Source organism: Alligator mississippiensis, chromosome 14 (genome assembly GCF_030867095.1).
Source record: "Alligator mississippiensis isolate rAllMis1 chromosome 14, rAllMis1, whole genome shotgun sequence".
Lineage (NCBI taxonomy): Eukaryota > Metazoa > Chordata > Crocodylia > Alligatoridae > Alligator > Alligator mississippiensis.
The window spans coordinates 16,467,703-16,485,428 of NC_081837.1; the positions used below are offsets into that span (position 1 = coordinate 16,467,703).

A 17,726-nucleotide genomic window follows, 5' to 3' on the forward strand; every position below is an offset into this window, starting at 1 on the left:
ACCCCATGCACAGATCCAGGGGCACATGCTCCCATGCCTTCCTGGGGTGCGCACAGTGGCAGGACCCACTGCCCTCCCCAGCTCAGAATGAGCCATGACTCTGTCCCATGCCCTGCTCTGCCCTGGCTGGGTAGCACCTGCCCCAGCCCCACCCCTCCCTCACTGCAGGGGGCATTGATCTGCCCCTCCACACCCCTTCCCTGCCCCCTCCCCTTCCACCATAACAGACTTACCAGCTGCATGCAGCTCTCCAAGATGCTGCGCTGTGCTTCTTGCCACTTATGTGCTGCGCTGTAGCTGCACGCATGCACAAGGCATTTATTGGATACATTATTGGCCACGTCAGGCAAAAAAAAAAAAAAAGCCGATTTCTGATGCAGTCAATTTTTCTTTATATCGGTGCCGAACCAATATCAGATCGATGTATCGGTGCACTTCTAATTCTTAACTACTTTCCTGCCCACACAGAGAGCAACAATTAAAGCAGCCAGATATAAGCCTTGGTTGTGAATAAGAACATCTTTAATTGCTTCAGTGGGATGTTATTTGTGTTTGGGAACCCACCCACAGAAAGCTCGTTGCAGAATTGGGGCCTGAGATCTCTACCTCAGGGATTTTCTTCCTCTTTTGTTTGTATCATGCCCAGCACAGGTTTGGTTTGGCCTCTGGACACAGCTGTAATGCACATAATAATGAGCCATTTAACACACTGACATACACACTTAGCACCAGGAATGAATTTTCATTCATCTTGTGCACGTTGTGCTAGCTTGTTTTTCATTTGCCAAGGATTCAGAATGAAAACCTTCCCGTAAGTGCCTTGTCAACACATTTTCTGCAGAGTGTTTTTTCTTTTTTTTTTAAATGGTTGCAGTTGAATGAGTCCGATTGCTGATTCATTTACTGGTCACTAAATAATTCAGCAGCTCCCTCGTGAACAATTACCGCTAACACAGACCGCTTCCTGGGCTTCCTGCTAGCACGTGTCTCCTTAGTTAAGCAAGAGGCAGTTGCCTCTGGGAGGAACAGAGTCTGGAGTGAGCATCACCCTTGCAGCCATGGGGAAGTCAGTGGTGTCCACGCTAAAAATAGGATGTAATGAGAATTCTTGCATTAAAATGGTACAAAAGCAACAGGATAGAGGCGGTGGGAACAGATGTAATTGATGGGGCTGTTGGCCAGTTGATGGTTACTTGCACATACTCTATTCTTGAGGTGGTCATTTTGTCTGACAAAGCATAGCCTAGAGCTGTCTCTCCGACTCATCTGTCTCAGTCACAAGTGACTGGCCCTGTACTGATGACCAGGGATCTGGGTTTTCTGTTTGCTGCAGAAAAACGTGGATTTTTTCCTTTAAAGGGGAAAAACACAGGAAATGGTGCGATTGCAGGCTGGTGGGGCTGTTTAGAGCGGGGGAAGGAAGGATGCAGGGGGCGCTATGTACATGTGGGCTGCACACATGCGTGTGGCGGCCAGGCGGTGTGGTGGAGAGCAGCTTCCACAGCTCCCTTCAGGTAAGTCTGTGTGGATGGTGGCAGGCACAAGTGACTTGTCAGTGAGGCTGGGGGGGCACATGCCCCCCCCCCAAATTTTTGTGCCCACAGTGGGATGTGGGGCTGTAGCGAGGCCAGACCAGCTCCTGGCAGGAGCCACCTCCTTGGCCTGGTGGGCAGGATCTGGCACGGGACAGAGCACCATGCTGCCATGGCTGCCAAAGTGAGGCATAAAAAACAAAATCAAATAAATCATTTTATTATAATGATTGGGGCACTGGTAGGCTTTCAAATTGCTTTAAAATTGTAATTATATGAATACAATGAGTTGAACAACCTCGAGAGGGTTCAGAGGAAGGCCACTCATATGGTGAGGCAGGCAAAACCCTAGGAGGAGAGACTGAGGTCCCTGGATCTCTTCAGCCTCTGCAAGAGAAGGCTGAGAGGTGATCTTGTGGCTGCCTACAAATTCATCAAGGGGGACAGCAAGGAATTGAAGATGCTCTGTTCACCAGGGCACCCCTTGGAGTAGCTAGGAACAATGGCCACAAACTGACGGAGAGCAGATTTAGGTTAGACATCGGGAAGAACTTCTTCGCAGTAAGAGTTGCCAGAATCTGGACTGGGCTTCCAAGGGAGGTGGTGCTCTCCCCTAACTTGGGGGTCTTTAAGAGGAAGCTAGACATGCACCTGGCTAGGGTCATCTGACCCCAGTGCTCTTTCCTGCCCAGGGCAGAGGGTCGGATTTAATGATCTGCTAAGGTCCCTTCCGACCCAAACACCTATGACTCTATGAATATTGTGTTCAACTGATCCCCATGGATATAGTGGTTTTATTTTAATCACAGAAAAATGTAGATTTGGGGGGTTTTAATCGGAGAATTTGGTTTTTTTTTTTTTTTATTGGAGAATTTGGGATTTTTAAACGGAGAAAACCAGGATCCCTGCTGATGACAAGATGGCCCTTCAGTATTTGCTCGTGGGTCTTGGAGGCTGCCTTGTGATGGGAAGGTCCGTGCTCAGCTGAGGTCTGTGCAGGACATGGAGGTTCAGGGTTTCTGGAACTAGACTTTGTCTCTCAGGCAAGTCACATAAACCCGTGCTCCTAAGGGCAGGGGGAGATGAGTCACAGAATAGGTTAAAATTGCTATGCTGATTTCACAAGGAGGTAGAGGGGCTTTCTTGGGAGAGGAACAGTAGCTATGAGCTGCCTCACAGCTGGAAGTAAAGAGGGAAGCCTGGGCTTGCATAGGAAATCAAAGGCCACTAGTGGAGGCATAGGGGAACGGGCAGGTAAGGCGTGTCAGAGTGGTGGCAAGGAAGGTGCATGCCAGAGTGGAGCTAGGAGAGGACAGACAATGGGCCACATGGGGAACATGAGCCAAAGCAATGAAAGCGACTGCTGTCAAGAGCTGCTACTGTAGCTCCATTCATCAGGGGTGTAAAGAGGTGTGATCCCACAGGCCTAGTTGTGCTGGCAGAGCCCCTAGTGCAGACGCAGTTGTACTGGCCAAACTCTGGCATCCTGCACAGAAGGTGGCTTGACATTAGCAGAGCAAAGTGCAGTTCTGAGAGCAGTGCTGCCTCCACGCTGAGACCATGCTACCAGTGTTCATCTGGCAGGGAAGCCTGATAAAGAGGCCAATTTCAACACAACCCCTGTGAGCAGCTCAGCACCCTGCTCTTCATAACGCCGTCTGTAACTGCAAATAGGTTTAGCCACTACCCTGCTCTCCATTGAGTCTGCACACACCCAGCCTTTCTGGGAGTCCCTTAAGAACAACAGAGCATAACCAATAGCCTCTGATCCTCAGGATCTGCCTGCAGGGCCTCCCTCTGCTTGAACCTACCTTGTCCTTCTGACACTCTCTCTGGAGTTGGTCCAGAATTCCTCATCCTGTGGAAACACTGAAAACAAAATCACTTTTATTTTTGATGCAAGTTTTACCTGAAACCTGAAGCAGAAGCTTTTGGCCAAACCCCAAAAAGATCTAGATCAAAATATTTTGCAAACTTTTCCACTAGAAGCCTGGGTTTTCCCCTGAAGTTGTTTTGCTGCATTTTTCCCCTCAATGAGCTGTTTTTGATGGAAAATTTTCAGCCAGCCCTAACTCTATCCTATTTTTTCTGTTGCTCGAACAGCCCTACTAAAGCTCAAATGCCAATGTGAATTGACAGGGTAGGCCTGCACGTCTGCATGGAGCTTCAGTATGTGATATCTAGTCACAGCCTTGTCCTCTGCTTCTCTGCTGTGCCTTTTGATGCTGCAGGTACCTCCCCTATGTGAATTTGGCTAATCCTTCAGGAGCAAATGGTAAGCATTGCAAATGTCATGTGCTGGCCTTTTTAGGAGCATCCAACTGCGTGTGTGGAACTAAGGTTTAACCAGAATTGTTGGATTAACTAAGTGAGTCCCCATTTCTGCCTGCAAATGGAAATTCCTCCTCAAGGCAAGGCATGCGTCTGCAGAGTGACACCCCATGAGGGACCATCTGCTTTGCTTTTTCCTTGTAGGGACAGCGGAGATGATATTGAACTTGCCTCCTGTGCCCAGGGAGCCTGTCTGCCAGGCAGGATGTCCTCCTGCAGCTGTGAATTCCTGTCTGATGGTAAGGATGGCTAGAGAAAATCGCCAGATGTCTCAGTTTCAGATGCTGGGTGTCTGTGGGTGTCAGGCTGGCTTCTGAAGTGTGAATATTACCAATGACAAAGGAAGCTTCGTAAAAGGTGGGGGGAGCTTTGTGCTTTGCGGCCTGTCCTTTTCCGTGCAGCCTCTCGGACATTACAAACTAAATAGCTAATCATTTCACAGCCTACTAAAATGGAGAGAAAGTGGTTAGCTCTCATGTGGCCTGTAGCTGGCCCTAGCTTGGCTTTAGCAGCTTTCCTCTCCTGCCGATTCCTACAGAAAAGGATGGCTCCCAGGAGGAGTGAGGCTAGCGCATGGAACACTTCTAGGTTACTCGGTCAAATCTGGCCCATTTCAATTGTTGTCCTCTGCTACCTGTGGTGTAGGACATGAGTTTGAATCTTAGTCCACTTCCTAGTGAGCATCACTGTTGCTGGTCCCAGCAGAGCAGCCATCCGCTGAACGGTATCATCTTTACCATCTATAAGGGGCCCTTTCAGGCCTGGGTAAGAGCTTAATGATGGCGAGGTGGAGTAGGCTTGAAGTGCCTCTGCTTTTGATATGCCTGTCCCCTACAGACATTGGTTGGGCACTAACTAATCTGAAAAATGTCAGGGCACCAACTGGTTTTCTCTGCTTAGAGGATGCAGACAACATACCCCCTAGAACTGTTAGCACTGGTCCTGCATTGATTTGCAGAAGGAGCCTCAACCATGTTAAGCCATTAACATCTGAATCTTTTTCAGACATGCACAGGCCTCCAGACAGATGTACCATGCCTCCCCTCCACAATGCTGCCCCACCTGCTGCCACAGCCACCATCATCTCAGGACCACACAGCAGGGTCAGGGACTCCTCAGGGGAGCATCTGACTCACGTTCCACTGGAGAACTTCCTGCAGACTCTGGAGTCGCCAGCCACCAGCAGTCATCTAACAGGTACCTGGGGGGCCTGGGAGGTGGGGTGCAGCCAAGTTAGTCTCTTTCCTAAACTGGCTTTAGCAAAAGGTTAGGACAGGGGTAGGCATCCTCTGGTACACGTGCTAGAGTGTGGCAAGCAAAGACATTTTGCTTGGCCCATGTGCCTTGGGGAAAGGGCTGGGGCTGTGCTGCCACAACAAGGATCAGGCCCCTTGTGCCTCCCTCACCATGTGCCCCTGGCATGCTAACATATTACAAGTTGAGGTTGTGGGTATTTTTGGCACTCTGCCCAAAAACATTGCAGACCCCTGGGCTAGGACTTTCCTTCTCTGCCATGTGGCATTTTCAGTGGAATTTAATGGGAGTAGCTCTGTCCCCCACTACCCACAAGTGTATAGCCAGTGCCTATGACAAACCCCAGCATCCAGTCTGACTTGGGCACTGGCTTCCCAGCATGCCTGGTGTACCTCAGTATGACGTCCTCCTGCCTGAGCAGCCAGGAGTTTCTCTGTCTAGCCTGTGCACTACTGCTGCAATTCGTTTTCAACAGTAAAGGCTTTCCTTTCTCAGCTGCCCCTTCCCCTTTTTTAACCCTTTCTGCCTGTGCCAGGTGATGAAAGTGAGACAGAAGTGGAAATCAACCTCTCTGATTTCCCCTGGTTCCATGGGACACTGTCACGGATTAAAGCTGCCCAGCTGGTGCTCTTCGGGGGTGCTAGGAGCCACGGTCTGTTTGTCATTCGGCAGAGTGAGACTCGCCCGGGCGAGTACGTGCTGACCTTTAACTTCCAGGGAAAAGCAAAGGTAGGTGCTGCTGCTGTTGTTACATCTCTCTTAATGCTGCAATAACACTTGCCCAGTTGCAGGGAGAGCATCAGAGCAGCTGTCGTACAACCCTGAGGCTGCTCTCTCCCATGGGAGAGAGTCTCTATCAGGCTAACTCTGTGGCAGGGCACCTGAGGTGCCTGTCACTTTGAAAGGCCAGGCAGCGTGCGGAGCCATGAGCAGGTGGGGTCAGGACTATTTGTAGAGTTGGCTGATCCAGGGGCCAGCAGGTGAAGGTAGGCCTGAACACCAGGACCATTTATTAGTCCATAGAAATGCACTCTTTAGTATATAGTATGGCCACCCTTCAGTACAAAGAGTGATACTAGGAAACAGCATCCCACTGAAAATGAGAGAGGGCATGTTAGGTAGCTGCCAGAGTTGGAATTTACTTCCTGGTGCTTTTGTAAAGATAAGATAAGCACCAGGGGCTTTTGTGGTGGAGGATGAGGGTAACCACCATGAGCCAGTGGGGCCTAGCCCTGATGGGGCGGGGGGAAGAGAGCAGCTCCACACCGGGCAAGAACAAAGGGCATCCCTAGAGGAACAGAAAGGAGGAGTTGGAAGCTGCTTGTTGGTACAAAATACTGCCTAAGGGTCCCTGCCAGACCCAGATACAATGAACAGGTAGTAAAGTGCCTGGTGATCTCACAGCATTCTCCCCTCTGCCCCCAATTCTCTGGAGGTTATCCAGCTTGCTAATGGCCACACAGGCTTGGGTGTGGGCTTAGCTCCTGAATGTTAGTGCCCGTCCAGAAGGATGCAGTCAGTGCAACTAGGGTGTGCAGGTTGGCTGCAGGGAAAACAAACCTGGTGTCAGGGAAACGCTGAGGTGTGGAGTTGCACCCCAGAGGTTTGACAGCTCGTGCTTCTCTGCTATGAGATGAGGGTTTAAAGAAATAGCACTGGCAGTTATTTGTCCTGGTGCCAGCCCATCAGGGACATTGCATTAGGAAGATTGGAGCAAGCCCTGTTTTTCCTCCTCCTTCTCCACCTCCCCCGCCCTCGACGCCCCACTGCCTTTTTGTTCTTGCTGGCTGGTTCTTTGTCTTGTGCAGATCATTTTTATGCAGCGTCTGTCTCATGTGCCCCTGCATGATGAATGGACTGTGCATTTCTACTCTCAGAGCCCTCCCAGCACCCCTTGTGTAAAGCTGCTGACCCCACTCCACAGCACTGTAGAGCACAGCCAAGTGTCAGAACCAGTGTGGGACTGCTAGTCTGCAAACCAGTGAGAGGCTGAGAGCACAGGATTGTCAGGCTGGAGAAGAGAGCACAGAATAAGAACTTGGTACTATGGCCTAGTGCTTAGTATAGAGCAGGAGTGCCTTGAGATCCTTCTAAGGGTGCCACACAATGTTAGCACTGTTAGCTGTGCAAGCATGATTCACAAGATAAACCTAGAGATTTCCAATAGGAATCACCGTGTTAAAAGCATTCTGCCCTGTTGTGGGCTTCCTGAGTTCTTTGCAACAGAAGAATGACTCTAATGCTTTTCTGTAGTCAAAAAATAAGTGAAAACAGAAGGGGTGGCATATTCAAAGGGCTGCACTAAGTCTAAGGAGGTTGAGAACCACTGGTCCAGAGGATGACTCCGAATATCAGTATCCTGCTCGCAGCTCTGCCACTGACTTATGCAGTGATGCAGGGCAAATCACTCAATCCCTCTGTCTTCATCTCTCTCTCACTTGTAAAACTGGGCTGATACCTCCCTTTCTGGAGTGTTTTGAGTCTCTCTTTTTCCTTAGTCCTATTTCTGCTTGACTGCTTGAACTGAGCCATGTGGTAGCAGTATCTTTTGCAGATGTCCAGACTCAAGAGAGAAGTATTAGTCGTTCCCTAGTGAAACTGCTGGTTAATCTCCTGTGGAGAGGAATATTGACCTTTTGGCACCAGCTGCAGAATTTCCTGGTCTGATGGGCTAAAGCAAAATGCAGTTTGCATGAATGGTACTGTGGCTAGAATCAGAAGGGGTTAAACAGAATGGGAGGTGTATGTGGCAGAACTAAGAGTGCAAATCCCCTCTCTCCATTAGAAACAGCAGGGGTATACTAGAGTCCAACAGCTACTGTGCCAGACTCTGGGCTGGGATAAGGGGAAGGGGAAAGGAGATGTTCCTTGAAATGATGTTCTTCACCCCAGACTCTGCAGGGCTGGAGTGGAGGAGTCATCCCAAGGTACACCTTAGCCTTGGCAACTCATTACAGGCCTAATCCTGAAAGCCACTGAGCACCCACAACTGTATCTGGTTTTGGGAGTACCGTGGGTACTCATCATCCCTCTGGATCTTTTCCTCATTCTGTCTTCTCCCAAACATCTCAGTTCTCAATACATATGTTGATGGAGTTCATGAATCTTAAAAAAAGCAGGCAGGGCTCCAAAGAGACTAAGGAATGCTCCTCCCCTCTGGACTACTGGAGCAGCACTCAGGCCTTTTGGTTGAAACCTTCTACTGCCTGATTAGCAAGGACTTCTATAGCTGGATACCAGTGCATGGCAGACAACCCAGCTGAACCAGCCTCCTGGCTGACACTACCACAGAGATGTCCGAAGAGATGCTTTAGTCCACATGCCAACTCCTGCTCCCTTTACCTGGGCTAGTGCAGCCATCAGTCCCCCTGAAGCTAACAGGACTCCCTGAGGTAGGGAAGGTTTGTCTTGGAGTATAATTTTGGGAGGAGAATGCACTTTTATATGGTAGAGAATTCAGGGACTTAACCCCTCCCATTCTGTTTAACCCCTTCTGATTCTAGGTTGTGTCTGACTTAGTAGGTTCACAGACACTTAAGGCTGGTGGGAATTACTGCCACTCTCCATTCTTGTTAGAACTAGACTTCTGAAGCTAACAAAGTTTTGCCACTGATGTTGGCTGAATTAAGAGCTCTCAGCGAGCAATACATGTACACTTCCTTTCTGGGACAGCAGGGCTGTCTGGTGGTGTTCCAGGCCTCTAAAGAGAGAGCAGGTGCTGCTTTTATTAAACATGTTCACTGTATAACAAGGACGGCAACTTGCTCTAATTCTTGCCATTCTGCCAGACAGCACTGCTACCTAGCTGTGGTCTGCTGAGAAGCTGTGTCAGGGGCCTGGATGAGTCAATTTGTGGCAAAGCTTTTGGCTTCTAGGTCACCAGTTTGAATTCAGCGGAGCTCAGTAATGACTAAATGTTGTTACCCCTGAGGACCATGTGGCAGCAAGGGCTGCAGTCTCAGCCTGGTTCCTCCATGGACAGAAGGGCCTCCTGGCCATTCATGCTAGTGTGCTGACTCGGCAGAAGCCTGGTTAAGTCCCTAGGCAGAGCTGCCTTGAAACCTGTAGACATTGTCTCGGGGCCAGGGGTGAGTTAGAAAGGCAGGGACAGACAGGAAGCTCCCAATGGGAGCCTCTGGCCAGGTTAACAATGGCCTCTGGTTCCCGTGGTTGTTGCCTGTCAGATGACCTAGGGCATGCCAAAACACCAGAGTGCAATGTGGATTCAGCAGTTCATTCCATGGGGCACCACTCATTTAAGGAGCCAAGAGACCCACAGGATCTGTCTGTGTCCAGCAGTCTCCATAGGGGATTCCTCTGTGTTCAGTGCTGCAGGGCTCTTCCCTTCCCTGCCATAGGGCATGTTATATATAGGCTTTATCAGTACTTTCCTGGACTTTATTAATAAATATGCATGTCAGAGTTTTGTGAAGACCAGTGCAGGTGGATCATAGGCTGAACTGAGGGATTTGCTACTTGGGCAGTTTCAGTGAACAACACTGCCCTCCTAGGGGTACCACCGTAACAGTTTAGCAGGCCAAGCCACAGTGGTAAGTGGCAGAGAGAGAGCCCTTGGTTTCTCAGCCGATGCCTTGTACTGCTGTCCGGTGTCATGGCAGTGTGCAGCTGGAAGCATTTGTCAGTGACAGACTTGGAGCACAGGCCCCTCGCTGTGCATTCTCCGTGTGCAGCCTCTCTTCTTTAAAGACTTTCCCAGATTTTCTTTGAAAGAGCCTCTGCTTTTTATTCCCCCTCTTTCTCAAGGAGCACTTCTGTTGAATGCTGTTCGCAGCTCAAAAGGGCAGCTTCCTTAGCCAGTCGGGTTCTGAATGGGTCATAGCAACTGTTGCTTGGCAGCCAGACAGTTTCTCACAAAATGCTCTGAAATGTGAGATCTTCCTGTTTTTGAGCCAAATCTTTAGCGAAGCAGAAGAGCGGGGTTATGTTTGGAGACTAGTGGCCACCTCAGTGTGGGGAGGAGCAGATGGCAATGTCCTATCCATCATGTGTAGGAAATGAGATGCATGATTTATTGGCAACAGGTGTGCTCTGAAGTCACGCGCCTGTCCATATCCACCTCCTTTTGCCTTGTGAAGGCTCCTGACCCTGGTATGCTCCTCCTTGCAGCATCTACGGCTCTCCCTGAATGAGAACGGCCAGTGCCACGTCCAGCACCTCTGGTTCCAGACCATTTTCGACATGCTGCGGCACTTCCACACTCACCCCATCCCCTTGGAGTCCGGCGGTTCTGCTGACATTACTCTCCGCAGCTACGTGGTGGCACAGAGCCCCCTGCCTGGTAGGTCACCCTGGAACACGGCCATCCTTGAGAGCAGAAGTCTGAGAGGGATGTAAATGTCCACAGAGCCCTGGTCTGCTGGGAGCTGGGCTTTTATTTCTATGGGTTGGGAACTCAAAGGCTTAGAGCCATCTGCAAAGGGGAATGAACACTGCTTCATCCAGGGTTAGAGTTGGAAAAAGTTTGCTGCATTTGAATTGTTCTCAGCTCATTCACATCCAACAATTAGAACCTGCTTTTAAAATGTTTATCTTGGGGAAGGGCTCCAAGCATGCGTCCATACCCTATGATAAGCATGTTTGGACTGGATTTCCTGAGATCCTGTAACTGTCCAAAAAAAAAAAAAAAGGCCTTCCCCCACCAACAGTCTTTCCCAGAAGCTAGGCTGTTGCTTTTGTGGTGTTGGCTACATGCTGACCCTTGAAGGTTGGGCCTAAGAGTCTTATAGATCTGGAGCTGCTCCAGCCGCTAGCCAGCATGGCCAGCATTAAAACGGGTCCTACACACGGGGCCTTTTTGGGTGAGCTGGGTGTTTCACCACCCAGGTCACTTTTGCAGCAGAATAAAATATAGCACTTTAAACCAGGGATCTCGAAATAGTGAACAAAAGTGGGTCAGAAACTAAAACCCCACTAAACAGAGGGGAAGACTGAGGGGCAGGGAAGCTGTGAGTCACATAGTGAGTGGTTAGAACAGACCGCAGGTGCCTGGATCTGTAACTCGCTCCACGTGAGCTTCTGACTCTGCCCATGGCTGGATTGTGACTGTAGTACGTAGAGAAGAGAGGTTAATATTTTGGGATTCCGCTGTCCTGGGTACAGTCCTGGCTGCTGATAAGCCACATTGCTGATGCTCTAAACCGTAGAGTATTACGAAGTATTAGAGATGCTCTAAACCATAGAGTTGCTGCCTCTATAGCAGATCTGAAAGTCTATGGGGTTGCTCAGCACGGCTGCCTTCACCATTCTGCCTTTCCCTTGTGAAGCAGGAAGAAGGGCTTTGGGAGGCCCAGGATGTGTGTTTTCTGCTCCAGCGATAAGGAATGTACTGAGTGGCTTATCGCACCGTACAAGCTCAATGAAGCAGGGAGAGAAGTCACTTGAGAGGTGATCAGTTGCCACCTTGTGGGAGAGGATTTTATTACCTGCAAGCTCAGTGGGCCGGGGAGCAGTTCATCACGGGTATTGTTCCCTGGTGTCTGGTCAGGAGACTCTTGAAGGGCTGAATGTTTCCAAGCAGCACTGAAGTGAGCGGTGATTAATTGCTTGGGATCAAGCTGCCTCCAGATTGGGAGAAGGCTTTTAAAAGCCCATTCCCCAAAATGAGGCAGCAGTGCGGGCTCTAATGAAATATGGAGTCCATTATTGGTTTAGTTAACACTGAGATTGGGTCTGGTGTTGCCTCCAAGTGTTTTCCCCAGTGAGGCAGGTTTTCTCCCATCCCCGGAGCAGATGGCATGGAGTCCAGCCTATCAAGACCCCTGGATCTATCACAGAGAGCTCTGTGCTATCACCAGTACCCCTCACTGCCATGATCCCTCAGATGGTGACAGGAACCTTCACCAGCTGCTGTCTTCTCACCCCAACCTCCTGCCACAGCAGAAAGCACCCTGTTTCACTGAGCTGGAAGCATCTGTGGTGGACATTGCTTTGGTGGCCTGGTAGGTTGGTGGGAAGGTGACAGATTGTGTGTCCCCACCCAAACTCACAGAGGTCTGTGGAGCTTAGGGTAGGAGGGAACAGTGTCAGAGCACTGGTACTTACTATGTACCCCCACTTTTACCCTGCAAGCTGGCCCCACAGACTCGGTGCTGACAAGAGAAGCATTTGAGCTTCACTGGCTTCTGAAGCTCTTGTTATACACAGGAGCTCCAGCAGGATCCCTACACAGCCTGATGGTGTTTCAGGTTTATGCAGGGCAGGGAGAAGCATCATCTCTGAGAACAAGGGATGGTGTTGGTTCTTTGAGGGAGAAAGAGCCACTGCTTCTCCTGTGTTGTCTGTGACTGTGGCACTCTTGTGTTTAACTTTTCAGAGACTGGCCCCTCCCAGGCCATTGCTTCTCAGCAGCCCAGCTGCAGGCATGACCTCCCATCCCAACACTACTTCTCCAGCTTTGTGCCAGGCGCCTTCCAGCCTGCATCCCCCTCAGAGGGTGCTATTGCCTCTTCCTCCTCCTCTTCCTCCAGCCACCCATCATACCACCGGATGGAGGGGACCTTAAACACCCGGAGCCGCAGCAACAGTGTCGAGCGCCTGCTGGAGTCGCCCAGCGTGAGCACAGAGGACTATCATGAGAGCGATGGCTCGCGCAACAGGACCAGGGCGGTTGAGAATCAATATTCTTTCTATTGAACACTTGTGGACTGGAGTCAAAGCCTCTGTTTGCGGTTTTTTCCCATGGAGCCACTGCTTGTGGGAATGCTCATGCTGTTAGCAATGAGCTGGCCTCCTTGGCTCTCTCTCCAATGTCTCCCCCACAGTGGATGTTTACATATCGTCAAGGCCCAAAGCCTTGGGCCAGCCCCATTCTGGACCTCCTCTCTGGTGTTCCCCTTGCCTTAGAGTCTCCAGCTCCTTCCGCCACCAGCAACAGACAGAGGCCATTCTCTCCTTTCTTGTGTGCGCTGAGATATGGGTGACATGCAACCGCCAGCGACTGTGGAAGCTCACTGCTGCTGAATCTCACCATGTCGGAGACCCCTACCAAACACCTGCACTGCTTCATTGTGCTCGAAACCTGGATGGCTGAAGATATCAGTGCCATTATGGAGCCTGTTTTAGGGCCATCATTGCCCTCCAAGAGCTTTTGACTGCTTGTGCTGTATGCCCCTTTCTTCCTGGCCAGGGTGGCTCCTCCACCAATCTGACTGAGACATTCCCCTTTCCATTTGAGTCTAGTAACTGCAATGATTCTCCTGGAATAGGACTTTATGGCTTTGATTTATACTGCTCTTGCTTTGTGCTCTCTATGGCTGATGCGCCTACATGGGTCTCCATGATAGATAGAGACATGTTCCCACTGCAGCCTAGGTCACCTCAAACCATTACTTTTCTTGGGGGATGGTTACCTTGAGTTCTGCAAACAAACCACTGCAGGGCAGTAATGGCTTAAAGTGGCCTTATGAGTGACACATCTCTCTGAGCCAGCTGGCAGGGAACACCCACCCACACACTCCTTGGAGCCATGATGGAAAGGTCCTGCCAGACTAGCTAGCCCCAGTCTGTTGCTATGGCAGGAGTGTCCACTGCAGAGAACTTAACTGAAGAACTGACCCATTCCTTTTCCTCCTTAGTTTTAAGTCTCCAGTCACTTGCAAGGCATGATACTGTCATCCTGCCCTTGCCATCTCTTAGGGCAGTCATCTTGAGGGCACCGCTGAGAAGCACAGCCCTGCTCACCCACCCCTGGTTGGCACATGCCAAACCGGGGAATGGGACAGTGAGGCTATCTCGCAGGATGGAGACGGAGAGCTCAAGAATGATAGTGGGGGCATTCCCAGAGCAGCTTACTTGCCTCATTCCTGGGTTCAGTGCATATAGAGTAGGTGGCAGGGCTGCGCTTCTCAACAGCATTCTCTAGAGCACCATGGAAACAGTACAGATGTGTATCCTTCACTGGCTTAAATCCGTGTGGCCTGTTGATACAGAATTTTCCCTCGGTCCCTTTCAGGCTACTGATGATGATTTTTTTGCTGCTCTTTTGTGGACTCCCTCCAAGCTGGCCAGCAGTTTCCTGGTAACACCAGTGTGAGTGCCAGTGTGCATGTGTCTCATTCATGTTTGTACACCCATATGGAAGTCCCTGGCTGCATCCCAATTCTAGCTCTTGGCTCTCCATTTTACTCTCCTTGCTAGCAGGAGCCTACTCTAAGTGCACTATCTGAGTGAGGTGGCTGCTTCTAAATACCCCAGCTTTTAAGGACAAATCTTTTTGTGGGTTGTTTTTTTGTTTGTTTGTTTGGTTTTTAAATCTCCTTAGCCCCAAAGTGGCAAGTGTAGCTACTAATTTTGGGTACTTAATTTATTATATCACCTACTGGCAACACCCCTGGAGCCTCATTTTTGGAGGTATGAAAATTAAGGCATCCAAAGCCAGTGCTTGCTTTTAAAAATGCTGTCCATGACACCTAATTGCCTGAGGAGAGAGAACCAGAGAGAGGAGAGGCCTGTTCCCTGCTGCATCTAAAGACAGACCAACTGAGGGGCACAATGAATATGGGTTGTTCACACTGGAAGTTGAGTAACATTCCTCCCTGAGTGTCTGTCCAAGGCAGCATATAAGACCTGTCTGGGCCACATATATTTTGTACTGCTATAACTACAGGAAACCCTCACTATTCGTGGGTTCGGCATTCAGGGTTTCAAATATTTGCAAATGCTTAACCCACTTCTTAAATACACTTAAGGGAGCTCCTTGGAAGCTGCGTGCCTGCTGCTGCCAGGCTCCCATCGCTGCTGCGCTCCCACCGTTGCCAGAGCAGCCATGCCCCTGCTCCCCCAGCTGCTGGGGGCACCGAGTTCATGAATGCAGACGGCGTTCATGAACTCAGTGCCTTATTCGTGGATTTCACCATTCGTGGGGGATATGAGAACATATCCCCTACGGATGGTGAGGGTCACCTATATATGGGAAAGGGGGGTAATTTTGTAGTTCAATTGGAGTAGCTGGACAAGAACAACCCCTAGTGTAGTTCAGTAAAATGTGGCTTTTACTGGTAGAACGATTCCTATTTGGGAAGGGCAATAAGCCAAATCAGTATAAGGCCTCTTTATACCAGCAGCCCTGCATCCACACCCTAAGGCCAGACCCTTCTGCCTTCATAGCTCTGTCAGTCAAGTGTGCAAAAAGGAGTGATTCTTGACTGACGCAGCAGAAGCCCCAAGTGTCACTGTAGTTATGCTAGCGAAACAACACTTATAGCAGTATAGTTTGTTCTGTGTATGTGTGCGAGGGGTAGTTGTACTGTATCTGTGTAGAGTGCAACTCTGTTGGGATGAGCTGTGTCCATATGAGGAGCACTTGGTGCATGAGTATTCTGCACTGGTAAGTCCCCTCTTTGGCTTTAGTTATGTAACAGCCATTGCTGTGATCACCCGAATCTTTCCCCAGCTTCTTGGGTGGGTTCTGCAGCCAGCAGCAAGCCCTGTGCTACAATAGTGCTGCTGCGGGTAGTACCCAAGCTGACTAATGGAAAGCTAGCACAGCTTGGCCTACATGAGTAGCAACCACAATAGACTGCAGCATAGACATAGTACGAGGTTTATGCCTCAGCAAAACCAGAGCTCCACATCAAGGCCCTCAAGTAAAGGCTCGCTTGCTTTCTTTGCTTTCTTTTTTTTGTGTGTGCGTGTGCCTTCTTTCATGAGCCAAGAGCATGTCCCCTCATCTTTTCCCTTAGTTCCACCTCTCCCACCTTTGTAAAGGCCAAGGAGGTGGCTTCTGAGCCAGCTGCCTGCCTTCTGAACCACAAGGGTTGTGCTTCTGAAGCATGGCAGGTTGGCATGCCATGCAGACACCCCTGCCCCAGAACACCCAAGTGTTGCCTGTCCACTGGTGCCTGCAGCTGCTCCTGCTGTCAGAATTCAGAGGGGACACTGGAGGTGGTTTTTTGTTTGATTTGGGTTTTTGTTTTTAATTGTGCACCACAACTGCCCAGCCTGGGAATGAGCGATTATATGAAGAAGTCTGTGCAATATCCAGAAGCGTGGTACTGTGTGCTACAGGGAGAGGCAGTTTCCTCAGTGAGTGAATCTGATAGAGACCTGCTCTGTATGCACACAAGGAACCGATTTAGGAGTATCCAGATATCGCACAGCCACTGCCATATTGATCTTGGAAGAGGCTCAGCAGCTCCTGGGATAGAGGGGAAGTGTTGCTTTGAAGACTTCCCTGTGTTGGCTGCTTTATTTGCCCCTTTCAGGTCAGCAGGGACAGAGAACGGGGATATGAATGATCAACAAGCAAAACTGTTAATTTGTAAATATGGAAAGATCTGGAGAAGTCTAATGTTCTGTAGAATAAATTAATTTTATTTAAGAAAAAAACCCTGCTTGTAAAACAAATGGGGAAACTGTTCCAGTTTTGAAATAAAAGCACTTGAAACAGGACATGTTGAAAATGCTACAGGGCTTTCCTGGGCTTGTTATAAAAGCAGAGGTTGTTGCCATGTCATGTGTGTGGAGGTGGTAGTTTGTGGTATATAGAACAGCAGCACCAAGCAGTGTTAGCCAGGATGTGCTAGGTGCTGTTCAAGCTTTGGGTGAGAGTCTGTCCTTGCCCCCAAAGAGCTGCCTGCTTAAATAACAAAGGGTGGGAGGAAAGAAGTATCCTTATGCCTGTTTTGTGGGTGGGAACTGACGCCAAGGGTGATTTTTTTTTTTTTTTTTTTTTTTTTTTTTTTTACTTTTTGCCTGTGCGATTTGGAAAAAAAAAACAGGGCTGGAAAATGAAGCCTGTCTCCTGCCTCTTAGGATGAAGTTACGCATTACACTTAGACCATACTAAATCTGTGGTATGTTAAGCTGCATTGAAGTCAGAACATGCTTGCGACTTACAAGCATGGAAAAAAAACAACCTAGCACTTTACTTTCATCTCTGTGTGCCCCCGCACTGAGTGCAGCTCGTGCCTAGAAGAGGAATTGTGTCGGTTTGACTCGGCTCACCCAGCATCTGTATAGCCCACATGCTTCAGTGTGGCCTTTTGGCACTTTTATCTAATAGCTGATTGAATTGGCTATTAGATAAAAGGACCAAAAAGCCCTTCTGAAGCATGTGAGCTATACAGATGCTGGGGACCTGGGTCAAACCAATGCATTTCCTCGTCTGGCAAAGTGCTTCCTCCCCCGACGCAATCTGGTGGTGGTAACTGTGAACAGTTTCATGTTAAGGGTTAATATAATTTCTTGCTTGCACAGCTCTGACTTGCCACAAGTGGTCTGGAGAGTAGGGGCACTGCTAGAAGCCAGGACATCTAGGGCTGTATCCCTGCTCTGGGAGGGGTTGCTGGGAGCAGTGCATTGTGGGATGCTGGAGGACTGCAAATTGCTTGTTGTATATCTGTGTTGCAGATTGAAGTTACCCTAACACAGGGTTGGGCAAAATGTGGCCTGTGGGATGGATGCGGCCCTCCAGGCCATTCTGTCTTGCCTGCCGGGCCCCTAAAAAATTTAGAAAATTAATATTTATCGTCCCCTGGGTGCCTGCCATGTGGCTCTCAATGACTTCCCAAAACTCAGTAAGCGGCCCTCCGCCTGAAATAATTGCCCACCCCTGCCCTAACATGAGCTAGGTAGCATAGCCCAGAGTTA

General features: G+C 49.6%; 1 protein-coding gene across 5 annotated transcripts in view; it reads left to right on the top strand.

The window, feature by feature from the left end:
• SH2B2 (SH2B adaptor protein 2) overlaps window positions 1-16,526 on the top strand; it is a 74,999-nt gene extending 58,473 nt beyond the window's left edge. For 2 of the 5 annotated variants that reach the window (XM_059717659.1, XM_059717660.1), the window contains exons 5-10: window positions 4,008-4,102; window positions 4,869-5,060; window positions 5,653-5,846; window positions 10,245-10,416; window positions 11,825-12,076; window positions 12,451-16,526. In XM_059717659.1, coding sequence (XP_059573642.1) covers window positions 4,008-4,102; window positions 4,869-5,060; window positions 5,653-5,846; window positions 10,245-10,416; window positions 11,825-12,076; window positions 12,451-12,770 — 1,225 coding nt within the window. In that variant the 3' untranslated portion in view covers window positions 12,771-16,526. Of the gene's footprint in view, window positions 1-4,007; window positions 4,103-4,868; window positions 5,061-5,652; window positions 5,847-10,244; window positions 10,417-11,401; window positions 12,077-12,450 lie in introns of those variants that run through there. The other 3 variants (XM_059717663.1, XM_059717661.1, XM_059717662.1) reach the window with 3 other exon arrangements.
• The last annotated feature ends 1,200 nt before the right edge of the window (window positions 16,527-17,726 follow it).